The sequence below is a fragment of the Odocoileus virginianus genome, chromosome 29 (genome assembly GCF_023699985.2).
Source record: "Odocoileus virginianus isolate 20LAN1187 ecotype Illinois chromosome 29, Ovbor_1.2, whole genome shotgun sequence".
Classification (NCBI taxonomy): domain Eukaryota; kingdom Metazoa; phylum Chordata; class Mammalia; order Artiodactyla; family Cervidae; genus Odocoileus; species Odocoileus virginianus.
This window is the reverse complement of record NC_069702.1, coordinates 26,670,518-26,692,796: the sequence shown is the minus strand read 5'-3', so window position 1 is coordinate 26,692,796 and position 22,279 is coordinate 26,670,518. Positions and strand designations below refer to the sequence as shown.

The 22,279-nt window shown below is 38.4% G+C and overlaps 1 protein-coding gene across 3 annotated transcripts in view; it reads left to right on the top strand.

The window, feature by feature from the left end:
• The window catches only part of MTHFD2L (methylenetetrahydrofolate dehydrogenase (NADP+ dependent) 2 like), a 146,286-nt gene that overhangs the window by 16,125 nt on the left and 107,882 nt on the right, over positions 1–22,279 (top strand). For all 3 annotated transcript variants that reach the window (XM_070458299.1, XM_070458300.1, XM_020884858.2), the window contains 2 exons: positions 6,112–6,296; positions 6,907–7,029. In XM_070458299.1, coding sequence (XP_070314400.1) covers positions 6,112–6,296; positions 6,907–7,029 — 308 coding nt within the window. The remainder of the gene's footprint in view (positions 1–6,111; positions 6,297–6,906; positions 7,030–22,279) is intronic.

The window sequence follows — 22,279 nt, the reverse complement described above, 5'->3', positions numbered from 1 at the left end:
ATGCAGCTCAGCTATCTGGGGCCAGCCTCCTGTGAGTCTTCACATCCTCGTTCCTTGGTGCTCACCATAGAGAGCATTGCGGTCTGATGGCTGCCAGAATGCACAGGTCTTCTTCTCCCTCCTGAGTGCCCTGGAGGGCTGGAATCCCTGATGACTGTGACATCCTTGTTTACTGATATGGCAGGAAACACTCCATTCCTCACTGTTATGAGATTAGTGTTCAGAATGTATAAACAGCTGCTACGGATTAGGCACAACGAATAATCCATTAGAAAAATGGTCAATAGAGATGAACAGGCATCCAGTAAAAGAGGAACTCCAGATGGCTAATAAACCTATAAGAAATTCAACCTCTAGTAATTAGGGAAACACATATATAAACTACAACAAAATGCCATTAAACTAGTGTGTTATGTAAAAACTTTGGCAATCTCAAGGAAGTAGAAATTCTTAGACACTACTGGTGGATGTATGAACTAATGCAACCACTTTGAAAATAGGGTGACATAAACTGAACACATATAAATGTATCCTGTAATCTAGCAATCCCATTCCTGGGTGTAAACCTTAGAGAGATATTATGTTTTATATTTATATCATATATAAATGTGAGATATATAATGTAGCTCATATATTGATGTACATTATGTATAGTATATATGCTATATGTTATTATGTTACATTATATAGCATATAATATATATGATTATATTTCTAATGTTTAGAGATACAAACATTAAATGATAAAAGAAAGCAATGGAATTATAAACTCCAATTTCAGGATTGTGTTTAACTCTCTAGGAGAAGATAAGGTTTTGATAGGGGAGGGTTTCAATGCATACAATTTCAATGGTGATGATAGTATTTTTCTTAAACTGGGTACTAAGGTTGTTAATTTTACTTTTTTTTTCTTTTCATATGTTTCATACATATTTTGCATTTACTCACTTTTAATTTAATTCAGGATCTGTTTTGATACCATTTTAAGATAGATAAATATCCAGAATATTACCTATCTCACCATTTTATTATGTACCTATAGTTTTTCATTTAATTTCTTCACTTAATTTTATGCAAACATTTTAACGTGTTCTTGTTTTTATAGTTATTTTCAGTGGCTACACGTTAACCCCAACAAACTGTAATACAATAAACAACTTAACTTTGATAATCCCACAAATATTTGATAAACACAGTGTGAAAAATACTCTTAAGTACTAAGGATATCATAGTAAATATAAGCTTCCTGTCTTACACAGCTTAGAGTGTTGTGAGGGAGACAATAATTTTAATAAGGACTTTAGACTCTACATGAGGGTAAGGGCTGGGTGCTGTGGGCACTCTTAACAGAGGCAGATCCCCAGGTTGAAAGTGTCAGAGGACATTTCCCAGGTTGCCTTCCAAGCTGAGACTTGAGGACTGTGTGGGAATGAATGAGGAGCAGATTTGGTAGGGATGTTAGAGAAGTGAGGAGGAGGATGAAGAGTGTTTTAGGTCAAAGGAATAGTGTATGTGAAGGCCCGAAATGAGAAACTAGCACACGTGATAAACTGAAATGCAGCTGTGGGTACTGTGGGCTTGGTCAGCACCATGAAGCTGAAGAAAGCCATGTTTGACTTCTGTTCTGTTTTCCTTACACCCTGTACTCTGTCTCAGTAAATCCCAGTGGCTCCACCCTCAACATACTTTCAGAATCAGACTACTCTCAGCCCCTTGACTGCCTGCTCCACCCACCATGTCCAAGCCACCATCATCTCTTGTCAGAGATTCCACACTGGTGTCCTCATCTCCCTGCTTCCTCCTATAGAGTCTCCACATTTTAACCAGTTATCACTGAATAATGAAAATCAGGTCATGGCACTCCTCAAATCTTCAAAAGCTTGCTTTCTCACAGTAAAAGCCAGTGTCTTTCCAAAGGCCTGGAGTACGATATGATCTGAGGTCACACTCCTGCTCTGACTTTACATCCTGTTCTGACCGGTTTGTTCTTTCCACTGCAGCCACTGGCCTCATTGCTATTCCTCAAACATACCAGGCATGCTCCAGCTTAAAGTCCTTTGTACTCGCTGTGTACTTCCCGTGGCCTAAATTCTTTTCTCCAGGTAACCACAAAACATATGCCTTCACTTCTTTATTTACACTCAGGTGTTACCCTATTAATCAGAGAAGTGACACTTTAACCTTCTTATGGAAAATGGTAACTCTGGCCTCTGCATATGCCTTTTCTTTCTATTTCTCACACATAATACATTAAATATTTGCTTTAAAATTTTGCTTATATCTTTTTCAACTACAAATATAGTTTCTGTGGAAGTGAGTAATTCATTTTGTGCACTATCATTTGTATTCCTGGTGCCTAGAAGCAGTTTTCCATATTTATTTATTAAGTTAATTTTAAAAATGGGCCTATAGTGCAGGGAGCTGGCATGTTTCCATTTGGAAATTTTCTCTGGCTGCAGTGTGGAGAATGGACTGGCAGGGATCGAGATCTGAAGGTGAATTCTTAGGAGCTGTGTGCTTCTGTGGCTGAACATTTGAGTTGCTGCTGATATTTAACACTTTTCAACAATATGCATGTTGAAAAAAATCTCATTTCTTTATTCACTGAGGTCTATGTGAGCTCTTAATGTGTTTGTTTACCAGTATTTCTAGCAGGTAGAGTGATGCAGACATCTTGCATTCGCCCTCCACTAATTTGGGGTTGCGTCATTTATCCCTAAAGTGTGTCTCCAACAGAACCAGGCTTGCTCAGCCTCTCCAGTGACTGGGGAAATCGGTGGGATGGACCAGCTGTGACTGAAAATGCTCTAAGTTCTTCTTTATAATTGGGTGGCAATCAAATGTGTGTTTACGTATAAACACCAGCTAGGCCAGGCTATAACATGTCAGCTGTAATTAGGCAGCCAATTTAGCACATCAGTGCTATCATGTAAAGTAAGCCCTGTCACCTCAGCCTCCAACAGAAAAGGTGCAATCAAGTTTAACCTGCAAATAGATTGCTTTTTGGAAGTCAGGAATCAGTTTATGCCATTATCATATCTGACATTCTCAAGGTTACACAGTTTTGTAGTTTCTAGGCCGTAATTATCCTGAATTATATCCAGTGTTGCCAGTTTCACAATAATCTATGTATAAATCACTGTATTTAGTAGAGACTTGGCTAATAAAACATGTAAGCAGCTGCATTGCTAGTCATATGCTGTTAAAATGTAACATGGAGCTCAGATGATTTTATATTTTAAAATACAAATGTATGTTAGCAGATAAACTCGCCTCTAAAGTGGAGTATTTAGCCTATCTGAATATTGTTGACACAACTTAATTTTTGGAAAGTTTTTTTTTACTATTTATTTTATTTTTTGCTACCTCTTATAAACAAATCACGCTGAAATCGTTTGCCATATCTGCAGGCCCTTAATACTTGTTAATATAGGAGGTCCTTGTTCTCTCAGTATTAATGTGTGTGTGTGTGTGTGTGTGTGTGTGTGTGTGTGCGCTCAGTCATATCTGACTCTGCAATCCCATGGACTGTAGCACACCAGGTCCCTCTGCCCATGGAATTTTCCAGGCAAGAATACCAGACTGGGTTGCTGTTTCCTTTTCCAGGGGATTTTCTCAACCCAGAGATCAAATCCACATCTCTTGCGTTCCCTGCATTATCAGGCAGATTCTTTACCATTGTGCTACCTGGGAAGGCCCTTAGTATTAAAAGTCCACTTAAATGAATCAATAGCAAATGAGCGTCAGGAATTCAAAGTAAATAGTGAAAAAAGTTTGTTTCTTAATCCTGAAGAATAAAATTGAACTCAAAAGTGAATGTATTTTATCTTTATTTAGTCTAATAATTATGTATTCATACCAATTATTAGAATGTACAAAGATACAAACTACAAAAGGTCACTCAAGAATGATAGATAACCTAAAGAGCCCTTTGTGTTAAATAATTTAAATTTGTAGTCTTAAACCTTAGCACAAAGAAAGCCCAGGGCCAGAGAGCTTCACAAGTGAATTCCACCAAACATTTAAGGGAGAAATAAAACTGATTCTGCACAAACTCTTCTGGAAATGTGAAGAGGGATGGATACTTCCTAACTCATTCTATGAGGGCAGTTTCACCCTGATACCAAAACCAGTTACTTGTTTACCCATGCTTATGTTTATTATTGGGGCTTCCCAGGTTAAGAACTTGGTGCTAGTGGTTAAGAACCCACCTGCCAGTGCAGGAGATATAAGATCCCTGGGTCAGGAAGATCCCCTGGAGGAGGGCATGGCAACCCTCTCCTGTATTCTTGCCGGGAAAATCACATGGACAGAGGAGCCTAGAGGGCTCTATAGGGTTGCAAAGAGTCAGACACGACTGAAGTGACTTAGCAGGCACATGATTATTAAAATACACTTTTGTGTTGAACTGAAGAAGTGGTTTTCAAACATGATCATGCATAAGAATACCTGTGGGAGCCTGTTAGATGTGCAGATTGCCAGCCTGTCTCTTCTCCCCCAGGGGTCCTGAATCATGGGTGTGGTGCTGGTGGCGGGGGCATCCAGAAATTGCAAGTTCAGTAAGCTTCCCAGGCAATTTTGATGTATGTATGCATAGACTATATTTCAGGATCACTTCTTAGCAGAACATTGTTGACATCAAAATTGCATGAACCTGGATGAACCCTGTGGACCACTGGTGCCAGGTTGAAATAGTATTCTTGATCTGGTTCTACATGTGTGTTTACACCAACCTGTCCGAAAGGGGAGCTGACTTATTTGGAAGGGGTGACACATTTTCATTTTGTCTGTGCTGGCTGATATTCATGATGCCTGCTCTCATTAGAACATAAAAGTTGTACAGGTGATTGAAAAAATTAAGTTGGTAAAGGTTTTTCTTTCCTCCGTTTCTTCTCCTGCATATTATTCATTGACCTGCATTTAGTGTTTTGTATAATATTCATGCACTATAGATCATGCTTTCACCAGACCTTTCAATAGTGAAAGGACAGGGGCACCAGATGGATCTATTTTTTATTTTATCTGATACCTTTAAAAACTAAACATGCAGTAGTGCATGCATACATGCTAAGTAGCTTCAGTCGTGTCCAACTCCTTATGACCCTAGGGACCATAGCCCATCAGGCTCCTCTGTCCGTGGGATTCTCCACTGAAGTGGATTGCCATGCCCTCCTCCAGTAGGTCTTCCTGACCCAGGGTTTGAACCCGCTTCTCTTATGTCTCCTGCATGTAGTAGAAGCAATATTAATTCACCACTTTTAAATTTAAGATCATGGAGAGCAGTAAAGCCTTCCCATAATGCATTCATTTTTGTGCCTTTCCAGAGATAAATTTATGTCATCTATCAAAGTATAGCATGTTTTACCTTCTTAAGCACTTATAAACTGCCAGGAAGTAATTAATGTTTTGTGTGTTCTATTAGAAATAATGCCTTGGTGTGATCAGGGTGGTGGGGGTGGTGGGGTGGGGAGAAGGGGAGACAGCCATTTGCTTCCTGGCCTGATCCCCATCAGTGACAAGCATGGAAGTACTGGCAGCTGTTGTCACGGAGTCCTAGAGCTGTGGAATACAATTTTTCTTGCAGTAAATGAGAGCAGCTGTGTAGTATAGAGCTCATGACTTCAGGATTTTGTACTGGATGTGCTATTAAGAGTGAACTGACTTTGCCTTTGGGTCAAAAGGCTATGGGGCCAGGTATATACAACATGTCTGGGGCTTTGAAGATAGGGGCCAGTTTTAACTCGACTGTGCTGATCTGTCTTTTCTGGAAAAAAAAAAAAAAAGGCAGAGCTTTTAATAGAACCAATATTCTAGGTCTCGAGTATGTGATTTGATCATTAAAAAACATATATGTGAAAGTGATGAAGAAATGTATACTGTAGACAGATCATAATGCAGAACTAAAAAGCAGAGCTGGACTACTTTAAAAAAGTTACGCATGCATTTCTGAACCTGAAGAATGAGTGTCAAATATATCTGAAAAAAATCAAAGTTTGGTTGCTTGCTTAGGGGATCATAGATGTTTTGTTCACTCTCATAAGTGATGTGGCTGGATAGTCCTTACTGCCTTTTTAGTAGTATATTTTTTGTTTGTTTGTTTGTTTTCCACAGATATGATGCAATTATTATCTCAGGAACTGAAATGGCCAAACAAATCCAGAAAGAAATCCAGCATGGCGTGGATTCTTGGGTTTCCCTTGGGAACAGAAGGCCTCACCTCAGTATCATATTAGTGGGTGATAACCCAGCAAGCCACACATATGTCAGGAGGAAGATCAAAGCCACAGCTGCTGTAGGTGGGGAGCATTTTAGCTGTACTTGTTACTAGATAACGTTTCCTGGTTTTACTTCAAAGTGTGATAATTATGAGTGATAACTGTTGACTAAATGCTATTTGAATAGCATGTGTTATTATTATTTATTGCCATTCTGTTGATTATTTAGTTCCCAACATTCACATTCATTTCTTACTCTTTTTTTCCTTCAAATTTCTTTAAATCAATTTGGTGTGATTTCTTATCCTATTGGGAAACATGAGAGCAACTTGTTACATTTTAAGGGCCTTTTTTTTTTTTTAAATCACATTAACCTGCCTAGTTCATGGTGGTGGTGGTGGTGGTACTGGTATTTTTACTCTTCTCAAATCCATTAACAGCAGCTCATCACAAATAAGTGCAATTTGTCGCAGGGAATACTGGGCCAAAGAATGCATGTGAATCATAAGAAAACATCTGTACCATTTAAAAGTTCCCTCCTGATGGTGCTTTGAACATCACTTTTGTAGGAGGGCCTTTTCTTTCAGTGGGACAAGAACAGAGGGAACCAATCAAACACCGTGTAAGACACCATTAATGAAACACACATCTTCGTTAGTCCAGTGACTTTCTGTTCTTGTTTTTCTTTCAGGTATCTGTAGTGAGATCATTCTAAAACCTAAGGATGTTTCTCAGGAAGAACTGTTGGATATAACTGATCACTTGAACGCGGACCCGAGAGTCAGTGGTATATTAGTTCAGTTGCCACTGCCAGGTATATAATGCTCTTCTGTGTGTCTAATTCGGTTAGGGATAAGGACATCTTTCAACATTATGTCATGACACCACAAGTCATTTATAAAATAGGTTTGGAAGGGGACTAGCTATTATAGTCACATTCAAGGTGGCAATTTCTGAGTGACATGTTTATAGTGACTGAAAATTGTGAAAGAAAACTTTAGGCTTTGGCAATAATACATGCAGTTCTTGTTTTGCACAATAGTGCAAGACCATGAAAATGACTAAGTTGAAATCGGGCAAAGGATCTTAACAAATCAATAGGAAAATAACAATTGTTCTGTGACCTTTAAAATGTTTTCTCGAAACATTAAAAACTCTTTTACCACAGTTTATAAATGTGTAAGGAGATGAAAGCTGTGGTTTTTCCAGTAGTCATGTATGGATGTAAGAGTTGGACTATAAAGAAAGCTGAGTGCCAAAGAATTGATGCTTTTGAACTGTGGTGTTGGAGAAGACTCTTGAGAGTCCCTTGGACTGCAAGGAGATCCAACCAGTCCATCCTAAACAAAGTCAGTTCTGAGTGTTCATTGGAAGGACTGATGTTGAAGCTGAAACTCCGCTACTTTGACCACCTGATGTGAAGAGCTGACTTCAGTGGAAAAGACCCTGATGCTGGGAAAGATTGAGGGCGGGAGGAGAAGGGGACGACAGAGGATGAGATTGTTGGATGGCATCACCAAGTCAATGGAGATGAGTTTGAGTAAACTCCGGGAATTGGTGATGGACAGGGAAGCCTGGCGTGCTGTAGTTCATGGGGTCGCAAAGAGTTGGACATGACTGAGTAACTGAACTGAACCGAAGGAGATGAAAAAAATAGTGAAACTAATATTTATCCAGTACACTGTAATTTAAAACATTGGAAACATCGAGCGTTAAAGTACTTTATTTCATTGTCAGAATCTTATCAAGAGGAGTTTGAACAGTTACTTGCCTTCTTCTCATCATATAACTTATATGGAGCAAGTATTTTTTCTATGCCTCAGTGAATTGAATTGTCAAATTCTTTTTAAGTTTGGATTAACTTCCATTTTGTCCTTTCAAGGTCTTGAAATATCTCTGAGAGTTTCTTTAGTGTGAGGTTTGATTCTGGTGTCACTTCCTCTGGGCGTTGTCATCCTTTTTGTTCCTCATTTATTTTGATCCGTTTGTGATGACTAAGTTCCTTTGGCTTCATAGCTGCATCACTCCAAAGGACATGGTATCAGCATTCTAGGGTCTTTTCCTGTTTCTTGTACAACCAACCCATTTACAGTCCATTAGAATCCTATTGAAGCGACTTTACCTTGTCTTTTACATTCATGGCCCTTACCTTCTTGCTAGCCTAGGTCTCTTCTATCTTTGCCTTACTGCTGCCATCCTCAGATCTTCTATTCACATCCAATTTTCACTTCCAGCATCATCACATTTATTTCTTTGTTGAACTTTCATCTTTATGGGCTAATTCCCTCTTTTGATTATGTACTTTTTTGAAATGTCAGTAAATCTATCCCTGAAACCCAAGGAGGCAACATAATTTGCTATCTATGTTTGAATTGAGTAACGGATGTACAGTGAACAAGCATTGACAGACTTTGAAAAGACTGACATGTTAGTCACTGATTATGAGGCTCATCTGTTACTTACATAGTGATATTTGGACCAAAGAGTTGGCATGCCGTCACTTCAGTCGTGTCTGACTCTTTTCAGTCCTGTGGACTGTAGCCCTCCAGGCTCCTCTGTCCACAGGACCCTCCAGGCAAGAATACTGGAGTGGGTTGCCATTCCCTCCTCCAGGGGATCCTCCTAATCCAGGGATCAAATCTGCATCTCTTAATGTTTCCTGCTTTGGCAAATGGGTTCTTTACCACTAGTGCCACCCAAGAAACCCATCATACAGAAGTGGGTTGCCACTCCCTTCTCCAGGGAATCTTTCTGACCCAGGGTTTGAACCTGGGTCTCCTGCTTTGCAGGCAGTTTCTTTACTGTCTGAGAGTTGGCAGCTCTTATATAATTACTCACAGTTAAGACGCCTTGATAATTAACATTTGAACTGTGTTGTTGAAAGACAGGTGTCATTTGACTAAATTATAGCTCTGAAGTTCATGCATATTTCAATGAGCAAAGCAAGGAGTAGCCTAAATATTATAGATTATAGTAGTTTTGTGCAGTTTTGAATTCCTTTATAGGTTTTGACTTGCAGAAAGTAAAGCTGAATGATGCAATTGTCTGTGTTCTTTGTATGGTACTAATATTTTAATTTATCTAATAATATAACTTAATATTCTAGTATATGTTGTAACATTTGTGCTGTTTAAATTACACTCCAAATTCACATTTATAATTCTTTTCCTCTTATATGGCTGCATTTAAAATATCAAAAAGTTGGAACGAATCTTAGAAGTTAGTAAGGTTTGCCCTTAAGAAAAATGCTTCTGACAGATAATACTATAGATTCATCATGTTAAAATTAGCATAGTGATTTATCCCATACTTTTATAAGTACAAAAGGAATTCAACACATACAGTACACTCATTTGATATTATAGAAGATTAGGACCTAGAAAATATCAGGGATATATTAACATCACAAGTCTGTCCAAAATATTTTTGGCATTGAGTTTAAACCCAATTTTTTGGCTCATGCAAAATAAAAATCTTTTTTTTTTTTTTGGTACTGCTGTATTTGCCAGGCAATGTTTCTGTGGTTTTCAGTTTTTAAATTTCCCCCACTTATATTTGTATCCAATTCAAATTGTTATAGAAAACGTATCACAGATTTCTAAATGTCTAGTTTATCTTAAAGAATTAAATTCACATCTGTAGAAAATGTACCCCTTTATGGGCAATATTCCTCCTTATTGAATTTGCTAGCAATTTGCCACTAGATGGCAATGGTGATCTGCTTGTACTAAAATAAATTGCTTGAGTCCTGTGTACATTTTAGAAATATACAAGCAGCTCATGCAGCTCAATACCAGAAAAATAAATGACCCAATCAAAAAATGGGCCAAAGAACTAAACAGACATTTCTCCAAAGAAGACATGTAGATGGCTAACAAACACATGAAAAGATGCTCAACATCACCCATTATCAGAGAAATGGAAATCAAAACCACAGTGAGGTACCATCCCACACTGGTCAGAATGGCTGCTATCAAAAAGTCTATAAACAATAAATGCTGGAGAGGGTGCAGAGAAAAGGGAACCCTTTTACACTGTTGGTGGGAATGCAAACTAGTACAGCCACTATGAAGAAGGTACGGTGTAGATATTCCTTAAAAAACTGGAAATAGAACCCCCATATGACCCACTGCTGGGCATACACACCCAGAAAACCAGAATTGAAAGACACGTGTGCCCCACTGTTCATCGCAGTGCTGTTCACAGTAGCTAGGATATGGAAGCAACCTAGATGTCCATCGGCAGATGAATGGATAAGAAAATTGTGGTACATATACACAATGGAATATTACTCTTAAATATTGCTATTAAAAAGAACACATTTAAAGCAGTTCTAATGAGGTAGATTAAACTACAGCCTATTATACAGAGTGAAGTAAGTCAGAAAGAAAAACACCAATACAGTATATTAATGCATATAAGTGGAATTTAGAAAGGTGGTTAACAATGACCCTATATGCAAGACAGCAAAAGAGACACAGATATAAAGAGCACACTTGTGGACTCTATGGGAGAAGGTGAGGGTGGAATGGTTTGAGAGAATAGCATTGAAACATGTATATTACCATATGTGAAATAGATCACCAGTCCAAGTTCAATGCATGAAACAGGGCACTCAAAGCCCATGCACTGGGATGACCCTGAAGAATGGGATGAGGAGAGAGGTTGGAGGGGGGTTCAGGATGGGGGACACATGTACACCCATGGCTAATTCATGTCAATGTATGGCAAAAACCACTACAATATTGTAAAGTAATTAGCCTTCAATTAAAATAAATTAATTAACTTAAAAAAAAGAAACTGAGAAGCAAGAGCCAGAGGGATATGGTGATAACACTTATCTGGATGCTTTGAGAAAGGGCAGTCTTCTACCTAGCTGAAGAGCCAATAGCATACAAAATAACACTGATTAAAATTTAGCATTTATTATGTCTTATACTCTTTGCATTTATTGATTCACTGGATCCTCACAGTTTCCCAATGCAGATGGGGAGCTATTATTATGTACATTTTACTAATGATGAATTTGAAGTACAGAGAAGTTATGTAACTTTCTCTAAGGTCACAGAGCTGGCAATTGAGCTGGGATGTGAACCCAGGCTGGCAGGTCCCTCATGCCTTTACCATTATGTTACCACCTTCACCAACTTGTCAGTGTTAACTCTTGAGTAACGTGTGCTTACCGTGTGGCAACTATTCTTTTATAGGGATGATTTTATTTAATCCTCAAAACAGCTTTATGGGTAGGCATTATCTTCTTCATATTGCAGGTGAGAAGACTAAGCTATATTCCTTATCGACTTAAAGTACATTATACTAGTACATAAAATTTTTTGCTTACCAGAATAAGCTGGAATTCTCCAGGCAAGAATATTGGAGTGGGTAGCTGTTCCCTTCTCCAGGGGATCTTCCCAACCCAGGGATCAAATCTAGGTCTCCTGAATTGCAGGCTGATTCTTTACCAGCTAAGCCACAAGGCAGCCCCAGGAAACCATAACACAATGCAGTTACCTTGAACAATGTGTTATAACATAAAGTATTTAAATTAATTCATCAATCTTGTGATGTAGGTTTTCAGGGAGGATGACATTTTCCCTTCTTGGTTCTTCTGTCTGGTCTAGGAATTAAGTTGACCTGAGATAGATTAACAAGAGAAAAACAAACAAAAGTTTAGTAACTTGTGTACTTGGGAGAGACTCAGGAAAACTGAGTGACTCTCCAAAATGGTTTTAGCTCTCACCTTAAATACTATTGGACATGGAGAAAGGAAGGGAGTTCCAAAAAAACATCTACTTCTACTTTATTGACTATGCTAAAGCCCTTGATTATGTGGATCACAACAAACTGGAAAATTCTTAAAGAGATGGGAATACCAGACCAACTTGTCGCCTGAGAAACCTGTGTGTGGGTCGAGAAGCAGCAGTCAGGACCAGACATGGAGCAACTGATTGGTTCAAAATTGGGAAAGGAGTGTGACAAGGCTGTATATTTTCACTCTAGTTACTCAGTTTATATGCAGAGTACATCCTGCAAACTGCTTGGTTGAATGAATCACAAGCTGGAATCAAGATTTCCAGGAGATATATCAACAACCTCAGATAAGCAAATACTACCATGCTAATGGCAGAAAGTGAAGAGAAACTCAAGAACCTCTTGATTAGGTTGGAAGAGGAGAGTGAAAAAGCTGTCTTAAAATTCAACATTCAAAAAACTAATCATGGCATCCAGTCCCATCGCTTCATGGCTAACAGAAGGGGAAAAGGTAGAAACAGTGACATAATTTTATTTTCTTGTGCTCCAAAATCACTGCGGATGGTGACTACAGTCATGAAATAAAAGATGCTTGCTCCTGGGAAGAAAAGCTGTGACAAACCTAGACAATGTATTAAAAAGCAGGGATATCACTTTACTGACAAAGGTCCGTATAGTCAAAGCTTTTTCCAGTGGCCATGTAGGGATGTGAGAATTGGCCATAAAGAAGGCTGAGCACCGAAGAATTGATGCTTTCGAACTGTGGTGCTGGAGAAGACTCTTGAGCATCTCTTGGACAGTAAGGAGATCAAACCAGTCAATCCTCAAGAAAATCAACCCTGAATATTCATTGGAAGGACTGATGCTAAAGCTGAAGCTCCAATACATTGGCTGCCTGATGTGAAGAGCTGACTTATTGGAAAAGACCCTGATGCTGGGAAAGATTGAAGGCATAAGAAGGAGGTGACAGAGGATGAGACAGTTGAATGGCATCACTGACTCAATGAACATGAATTTGAGCAAACTTCGAGAGATAGTGAAGGGCAAGAAAGCCTGGTGTGCTGCAGTCTGTGGGGTCGCAAAGAGTCAAACTCAACTGAGTGACTGAACAACAAAAACAATTCAGATATAAGTCTAGAAAACAGTGAGTGTATGTCCTGAGTCAGTTGTGTCTGACTCTTTGTGGCCCCATGGACTATAGCCTGCCAGGCTCCTCTGCCCATGGAATTTTCCAGGTGAGCATACTGGAGTTGGTTGCCTTTTCCTACTCCAGGAGATCTTCCCGACCCAGGGATCAAACCTGCATCTTTTGCATATCCTGCATTGGCAGCCAGATTCCTTACTACTGAGCCACCTGGGAAGCCCAGAAAACAGCAATCACTCAATTAAATTTTAATGTGTTATTTTACAACTATTGTTCCATGACAACAACTATTACTAGTATTAGTAATGGCAAATTTTTGACATTTATTATTGCCAGGCATTGTTAGTAAATGCCTTGTATACATAAATCATTTAACGTTCACAAGAACCTTAACCGGTAAGTACATTTTTTTGATCCATGGTTTCTAGTTAAGGAAATGAAACTTGTTAAGGTCATAGCATATGAGTAGCAGAGAAGTATTAGATACCCAGTTATAGCATTCTTTCAGTCATAATCACAGCCTTATAACTGAGTTAAGTCAAGCACCAAGGGAGATGCTTACTCACCTTCTTGTATTTTCTTGCTTTCTAGGAAATCTACTTATCGTCTATTTCTGGTTAGAAAATCATAAGTAGAATGGGAAAATTTTTTTATATTATCTATCTTTTTCTAAAACAGTTTTTCAAATATTTCCCTTCAGTTATCTAGTTTGATGCCTTTGAGGATTAACATCTTCCAATTTATGTAAAAGGATTAAATAGAGAAATTAGAATGAAATACAGGATTAAAGGATTGAATATGGAGAGGGTAAGAAGAGTTAGAATTCACAGTGTAGATTTAACAAAGATAAATTTTTCTAGTAATTAGTAGGCATATAAATGTGGATGTTGACCTAATTAGTGAATGTAGATATGTGTATTTGTCTAAACCTTGATTCTTCATTTGGAGGGAAAAAAAAAAAGAAATGGTCTTACTATAGTTGTTTTTCTTGAGAGATTATGGAATTTATGTATGCAGAATACTTACTGCTCTATTTTTAATGTTCTTGACCACAGTGGCAAATTTTTATTACTCTGAACTTCTCCATTTTTGTAGAGCTCTTTCCTGCTTATTTCTAAATAGTTTCTATATTATAAATCACCTTTGTTGTAGCTTTCTCTCCTTTTCTTTATGGGGAAAAACAGTTCCACATAGAATATTTCATTGCTTTTTAGTAATATGTTTCTTCTACTAGATTATTAGTTATCAGTTCCACCAAAGTAGGGGAAATTGCAGTCAACAGTATTATTCCACCTTGCCTCATGGTAGACTCTTAGTGAATGTTATTGCTGAAATAAATGAACCCTGTAGCTTCACAGCTACTGTTTTTAGTGTATGTGTGTCATTGAAGTTCCATCCTTCTGCATATTCTTCTACATCTGAGTAGTGTATTTATTAATTTCTGTCACCAATCAGTATTTGGTGAGGCTCTTATACCCCATATCCTTGAAAGCTTCCTATAGCGATGGTATTTCTTATACAAAGGACATGCTAGGATAATGTACATTTTATTTCTTGAATAGGGCTTTAGCCTCTGACTTCTTAACTATATTGGTTATCTTTCAAACATACCAGGGCTGACTTTCTGACTTTCAAGTCTTAGCTTAAATTCCACTGGTTCAGAGAGCCTTTCTCAGGCTACACCTTCTGAAATTACTTTAGTTCTATCAATTCCTGTGTTACATCTGCTTTTCAAGTATGCCAAATAGCCACACGTTTCCTTATTTTCCAGCTTCTCCTAGCAATTAGGTTGGGGGCATGTGAGTTTTGGTTTCTGGACTGTGAGGATAAGTGACTTTTTTGAGTCACTTCTGGACTGAGACAGTTAAAAGCTATGTGGCCTCCCACACCCACAGCCGTTTTTGTTGCAGTTATCATGAAATCTAGGTGTTATAGATGATTGCCAATTATGAGAAGAAAGGAAGTGGGATCCTTTTTTTTTTTAAGATTTTTTTTTTTTAATGTGGGCCATATTTTTAAAGTCTTTATTTAATTTGTTACAGTGTTGCCTCTGTTTTATGTTTTGGTTTTTTAGTCACAAGACATGTGGGATCTTAGCTCCTCAAACAAGGACTGAACTTGCACTCCCTGCATTGGAAGTCTTAACCACTGAACCACCAGGAAAGTCTCAGAGAGTGGGATTCTTGGCAGAGGCTTACATGAGTAACAAATAGGTATTCTTTCATAATGGATTGGAGTTTCAGATTAAAGCACTCACACACACAGAAACACAAATATGATAAAAACTATATATACACAGATCTAAGAAGCTCAACAAACTCTCAGCCCATGAAATAGGAAGACAACTATACCAAAAACACCAAAGTGAAATTCTTCAAATCCAGTGTGATTAAAAATAAAAATAATGTTGAAAGTGGCAAGGGGATGGGGAGTCACATTACATACAGAGGAACAAAAAGAAGGAAATAGCAGACTTCTCAGAAATAATGTAAGCAAGAAGACAATGGAACATCTTAGTCTTTAAAGTACTGAAAGAAAGAAATAACTATCAATCATGAGATCTATGCTCAGTGAAAACATCTTTAAAAACTAAAGGCAAAAAAGCATTTTTAGAAATGTAGAGAGAGTCCAGATAGAGGTGAAAACAATCATGTGCATACCCACACTGTAAAACTTATTAAAGGAAGTCCTTCAGGCAAAAAGAAATGATACAATATGTATATTATCAAAGGAATGAAGAGCACTGGAATTGGTAGCCACATGAGTAAGTATTTATGATATTTTTCTCACATTATTTTTCAAATCATTTTAGAATATAATTGGCATTTATCCCAAAATAAAAACAATGTAATGTGTGGTTTTTAACTTGTATAACAGCAATAGTACAAAAGTCAGGAAGGAAGAAATGATAAAACATTATTGTTAGATTCTGATGCTATATGTAAAGTGATAAAATATCACTTGAGAGTAGACTGAAATAAGTTATAGCTGTTACTATAAAGCCACAAGCGACTGCTGAAACAAAACAAAGCAAAGAGGGCTAATAAAACCCGCAAAAGAGATACTATCCAATCATTAAAATGTTCAAGTTATTCTAAAGGAAGAAAGAAAATGGGGGAACAATGAAAACACATAGCTAGATGATAGGTTTAATCACGTAAATGTAATGTTGTAAATAATCCAATTAGATGCCAGAGGCTGTCAGATTGAATAAAAAACAAGGTCCAACTATATGGTACCTACAAGGAATATAGTTTGCATATAAAGCCTAGAAAGATTAAAAGAAAAAAAGATGGAAAAGATACACTATACTATGGTAGATCAAAAGAAAGCTGGAGTGGTTATGTTAATATCTGCCTTTCAATGCAGAAACCACAAGAGACACTGATTTGATCCCTGGGTCAGGAAGATCAGATTCAGATTCCTAGGGATTCCTAGTCCCTTTGTTGGATCCTCAGGCTGGGAAGCCTGATGTGGGGTTCATAACCTTTGCGACAGTAGGAGAGCTTCTTTGGTGTTATTGTTCTTCAGTTTGTGGGTCATCCCCCTGCCAGCGGATGTGGGAATATTTTTTATCATGATTATGCCTCTCCTACCGTCTTACTGTGGCTTCTTAGTCTTTGGATGTGGGACATCTTTTTTTTTGGTGGGTTCCAGCGTCCTCCGGTTGATGGTTGTTCAGCAGCTAGTTAGGATTTTGGTGCTCTTGCAGGAGGAGATGAGCGCACGTCCTTCTACTCTACCATCTTGAACCAGAAACTGACGTCTCTTCTTGTAAGGGCATTAATGCCATCATGAGGGCCCCACTCTGATGACTTCATATAAACCTAATTACATATCATTTACATTAAGGGTCAGGGATTCAACACATGAATTTTGAGGGGACACAATTCAGCCCATGGCAAGTGTTTTCAAAGTAGTTGGAGGTTAGGGGACAGGAAAGGGAGAGAGAACAAGATGAGGAAAAGGGGCCTGAAGAAACTTTCCAGAGTGGTGTATGTATATGTTCATCATCTTGATTGTGGTAATGGTTTTACAAGTATATACATATGTGAAAGCCTATCAAATTGTGTACTTTAAATATATGCAGTCTACTGTATTCAAATATTCTTAAATAAAATTATTTAAAAAAACAAATCTATTAGCAATACAAATGGATGCAATAGAACTCTTATGGAAAGGAAGTCAAGGGAATAATAAGAACAGGATGTGGGATGAAGTTTACCTAAGGTTGGAGCAGGAAATGGGGTGGGTTAATGGATGAAATATATGATTAAATATAGATTTTGTCAAGTCCATAACTTTTGTTTGGGGTGGCAAATATGCATATGCCTAGCTTACTATGAAAATAACTAGTTAATTATTTAAAACTGGATTATGCTTGGACCAATATTGATATTGTGTCACAAGTCATTCAAAAATTTATGCATTTAAGGTTTATGCAAAGAAAAAGGGCCAGATTTTAAACAATAGTTTGTTCAAATCCTTTCTGGCATGATTTAGTGTTAACATAGAAACCAGTGAAAGTCACTCATTTGTGTCCAACTCTTTGCGACCCCCATGAACTATACAGTCTATGGAATTCTCTAGGCCAGAATACCAGAGTGGGTAACCTTTCCCTTCTCCAGGGGATCTTCCCAACCCAGGGATCAAACCCAGGTCTCCCGAATTGCAGGTGGATTCTTCACCAGCTGAGTCACAAGGGAAGCCCAAGAAACAAAGTCGTCGCTGCAAATCACTCATCTACTTAAAAATGTTGTTCTTATAGGTAAGACTTTTTTCAGAGAATTTGTATGAGGGGCAGGTAGGGGAACGAAGGGCTTCCCTGGTAGCTCAGCTGGTAAAGAATCTGCCTGCAATGAGGGAGACCTGGGTTCGATTCCCCGGGTTGGAAAGATCCCCTGGAGGAAGACATGGCAACCCAGTTCAGTATTCTTGCCTGGAGAATCCCCACGGACAGAGGCGCCTAATGGACTGCAGTCCATGGGGTTGCGGAGTGGGATACGACTCACCAGCTAAGCATGGCACAGCACAGCACAGGGCAACAAAGTGGAAAATTCTGCTCTGGCTCATGATGACCGCATGATGGCAGCATTGAGCAAGCAGTGTTTCGTGTGTATGTGTGTTTTGTTTAATGGTTTATAGAGAAAGCTGAGTAAATCACTTTGATATGCTTTACATATCAGTGGGATTGGTTGGTCCCTGTAGCCATATGTGTTTCTTCCTATTTATTTCCAAAGGGAAACCATCCCAAGAGTTATTTCAGTCCCTTAGTTCTATATAATTATGTCTGTTTGAACAGTTGCTATCATAAACAGACTATATCATGTAACTTGAGATTATTTACTTCTCAAAGTATCTTCACAATCTGGAATTTCTTAAAACAACAATTGTTGCTTCTTTTTCCATAGTTTTCTCTTTCCTCTGTCATAATGTCCTTAATTATTTTTGAGTGCTTTCAGCTTTGATAAGGAATTTACCAAAATCAAAAGACCCTTTGAAACGTCTGGATATTTCTTGGTAGAATTCTTTAAAGAGAAGTGTTTAAATGATTGCTCTCAGACCCTCTTTGTTCTTTTTCCAGTTCAAAAAAATATTTACCTAGACTCCAATCTATATATGATTCTGTGATAGTCACTAGGGAAAAGGGGTGGTTAGAAAACAATTTGAGACACACTGTCCTTGAAAACTTTGCACGGAAGTCCCTGAAACACAGTATCTCTTCTTTTCCCTTTTGTGTTAAAGGAGTTCATTAGGCTAGATATGCTTGGTTATCAGACTGTTTCCTCTATGGAAAAGACATAGCTTCAAGTTCAGTACCATGTATTTGACAGAAGTGTATAGTGTCTAGAAATCCAAGGGTTTAGAAAACCAGGGTGTTTTCAACACCACTTCTGAAGAATAATGCAATCTTTGGATCTCCATCTACTCTTCACATCACTCAAGAAACTTATAAAGGTCAAACCTTTGCGTGATGTGTAGGTTCCCACTTCATTAACTTTTTAAAGAGCCTGTGAAGTCAGCCTGCCTGGGAATGTCTGCATAGTTTCTGTGGCTATAGGAGAAAGAGGCTAAGAAAGGGTGGAGAGCCAGATCCACCCCTTTCTGGGCATACACTCCGTCTCCGAGTTCTACTGTCTTCTCAGATTTAGGGGTGGAGTAATACAGTGAGATTCGAGTCACTTCCCATTGCCTTTTTGTCTTGTCACTGCTTGATGATTCTTAAATGATATTGGGCAAGAGGTAAGCACCTGATATGTATTTTTGTCTTGAAACATTGATGTAGAACCCAGAGGGTGTAACTTAAATAATATTATGTATTGGTTTGAGAACCGTGAGCACAGCTTCCAAAACTGTATTTACTCAGAAAATAATTAACTCATCAAGAGTGTGAAAGTGTAATAGTAAGTCTGTCATGTCAGACCCTTTGTGATCCCATGTACTGTAACCCCACCGGTCTTCTCTGTCCATGGAATCTCCAGGCCAGAATACTGGAGTGGGTTGCCATTTCCTTCTCCAGGGGATCTTCCTGACCCAGGGATCAAACCTGGATCTCCCGCATTGCAGGCAGATTCTTTACCATCTGAGCCACCACTAGAGAAGCCTAGCTCATCAAGAGACTACAGCTAAATGATTGACTAAAATGTGAGCTCCAGAGGGTAAGAGTTTTGTTTGTTTGATTCACTTATATATTCTAAACCCTTAGAACAGTGCTGAGCTTCCCTGGCGGCTCAGTTGGTAAAGAATCTGCCCACAATGCAGGAGACCCAGTTTGATCCCTGGTCTGGGAAGATCCCCTGGAGAAGGGCATGGCAACCCACTCCAGCATTCTTGTCTGAAGAATTCCATGGACAGAGGAGTCTGGCAGGTTACAGTCCATGGGGGTCACAGTCAGATATGACTGAAAGACTAACACTTTCACTTTTCACTTTAGAACAATGGTAGGCACATGGTAGACACTCAATAATCATTTCAATATTGTAAATCTATAAATATTTGTTGAGCGAATAAATAAGTGAATTTCCAGGGAAGTTCCAGGGGAATTTCCACACTTGTTCAGAGTGTGGACTTTAACATATCTACATAAGGCATTACCTGAGATTTCTTATTCTTCAAGTCCTGAAAGGAAGAAATAAATGAAAAACAAAGAAACATGAATGTTTTACACATTAAATTTATATTGGAGGGTGTAAAAATGCCAAATATCTAATAACATAGATGTAGCTATTGACAAATCAAGATTTTATTGAAAGCTACTTTTGATTTTTTTCATTGTATTTGAAAAAGATGAATATTAGAGATTGCAGGGGAATCAGGCACCTTCTCCTTGTGATAGTCTATTCCAATTGTTTCCAGTTTACCATTCATTTTTCTCAGTATCTTCATTTATAAATCAAAGGTAATTGTAGTTATTTATTTAAAAAATTTCCAGGCACTGTTATTCATGCTAGGAATACATCAGTGAAAAAAAGACAGAAACTTCTACCTTTGTGGAGTAGTAGGGGAGATAGACAATAAAAAAATAAACATAATAAGTAATTGCTGTGTATTTTTTAGAAGTTGATATGCTATGGGAAAAAAGAAAAAGTAGAGCATGATAAAGAGGATCAGGATGTCCAGGGGCTATTGGGAATCTTATACTTTTATTTTGGAGTATTTATTATACAGAGGACACGTTAGGATAATGCACGTTTTATTATTTGAATTGGACTTTATTGAGCCACTGATCTCTTAACTACGTTGGTTATCAAACTTACCAGGGCTGATTTCTTTTCCAGCTTTCAGATCTTAGCTTAAATGCCACTGGCCCAGAGAGTCTTTCCCAACCCATGTCTTCTGACATTATTTTACTTCTGTCAGCCCCTAGTTTAGATCTGTCTTTTTTCCTGTGGCAGACAAATAAACTACTCCAAACATGCTTGTTTCCTTACATTCCCCAGTTTCTCTTGGCAGTTAGGTTTGGGACTTCAAAGGAGAGGAAGGCAATTCACCTGAAGAGAGAAAAGCAAATGTTTAGTAAGCAAATGTTTGCTGGGCTATGCAAAGACAGTGGGACACACGGTGGACTCTGATTTCTAGGCCCTGTCTAGAGTTTCCCCAGCACTCCTAGGCCATATTCTTTGCAGATATTTCTGGTGATACCTCTGTACTACTGTTCTGGGAACAAGTCCTTTATCTAAAATCTTTAGGCAGCTAAAGAATTTAAAGGGGAAGATAAAATGTAATCCTCATGTTGAAGAGACACATTTTGATATGGCAAATTTTCTCCTCCACAGAATGAAGTAAGGATTGTGTCTCTTTGTTGTTGTTGGTTTTTTCCCTAAGAAAGTAAAGTCACTCAGTCGTGTCCAACTCTTTGCGACCCCATGGACTGTAGCCTACCAGGATTCTCCATCTGTGGGATTTTCCAGGCAAGAGTACTGGAGTGGGTTGCCATTGCCTATTCTCCAGGGGATCTTCCCAACCCAGGGATTGAACCCGGGTCTCCCGCATTGTAGGCAGATGCTTTACTGTCTGAACCAGTAGGGAAGTCCCCTTTTTTTTTTTCCTATATGACTGTCAAAGTATTCAAGTCTTATTTGTTGAAAATGCTTTCCTTCTCCCATTAAATTGTTTTTGGCAACTTTGTAAATGGTCAAATGACTGTGTAAGTGTTCATCTAAAGTTGGGCTCTCTATTCTAGTCCATTGATTTAATTTGTCTATCCCTGCACCAGCTACCCACTCCAGTATTCTTGCCTGGAAAATCTCATGGACAGAGGAGCCTGGTGGGCTACTGTTCATGAGGTCAGAGAGCTGGACACAACTGAGCAACTAACACTTCCACTTTCATACCAGCCCCACTGTGTGCTTATTATTGTAGCTTTGTAGCAAGTCTTAAAGTCAGGTATCCTAAGTCCTTTTTGTTCATTTTTAAGATTTCTTTGGATATTCTAAGTCCTTTGCATAACCATATATATTTTAGAATCAGTTTGTCAACTTCTACAAAAAAACCTGACAGGATTGTGTTTGAGACTATGTTGAATCAATAGATCAAATTGGAAGAACTGATATCTAAATATTATTGAATTTTCCAACCTATAAGTGGCTAGCCATTCCCTCTCCAGGCGATCTTGCCTACCCAGGAATGGAACCTGAGTCTCCTGCATTCCAGGCAGATTCTTTACCAT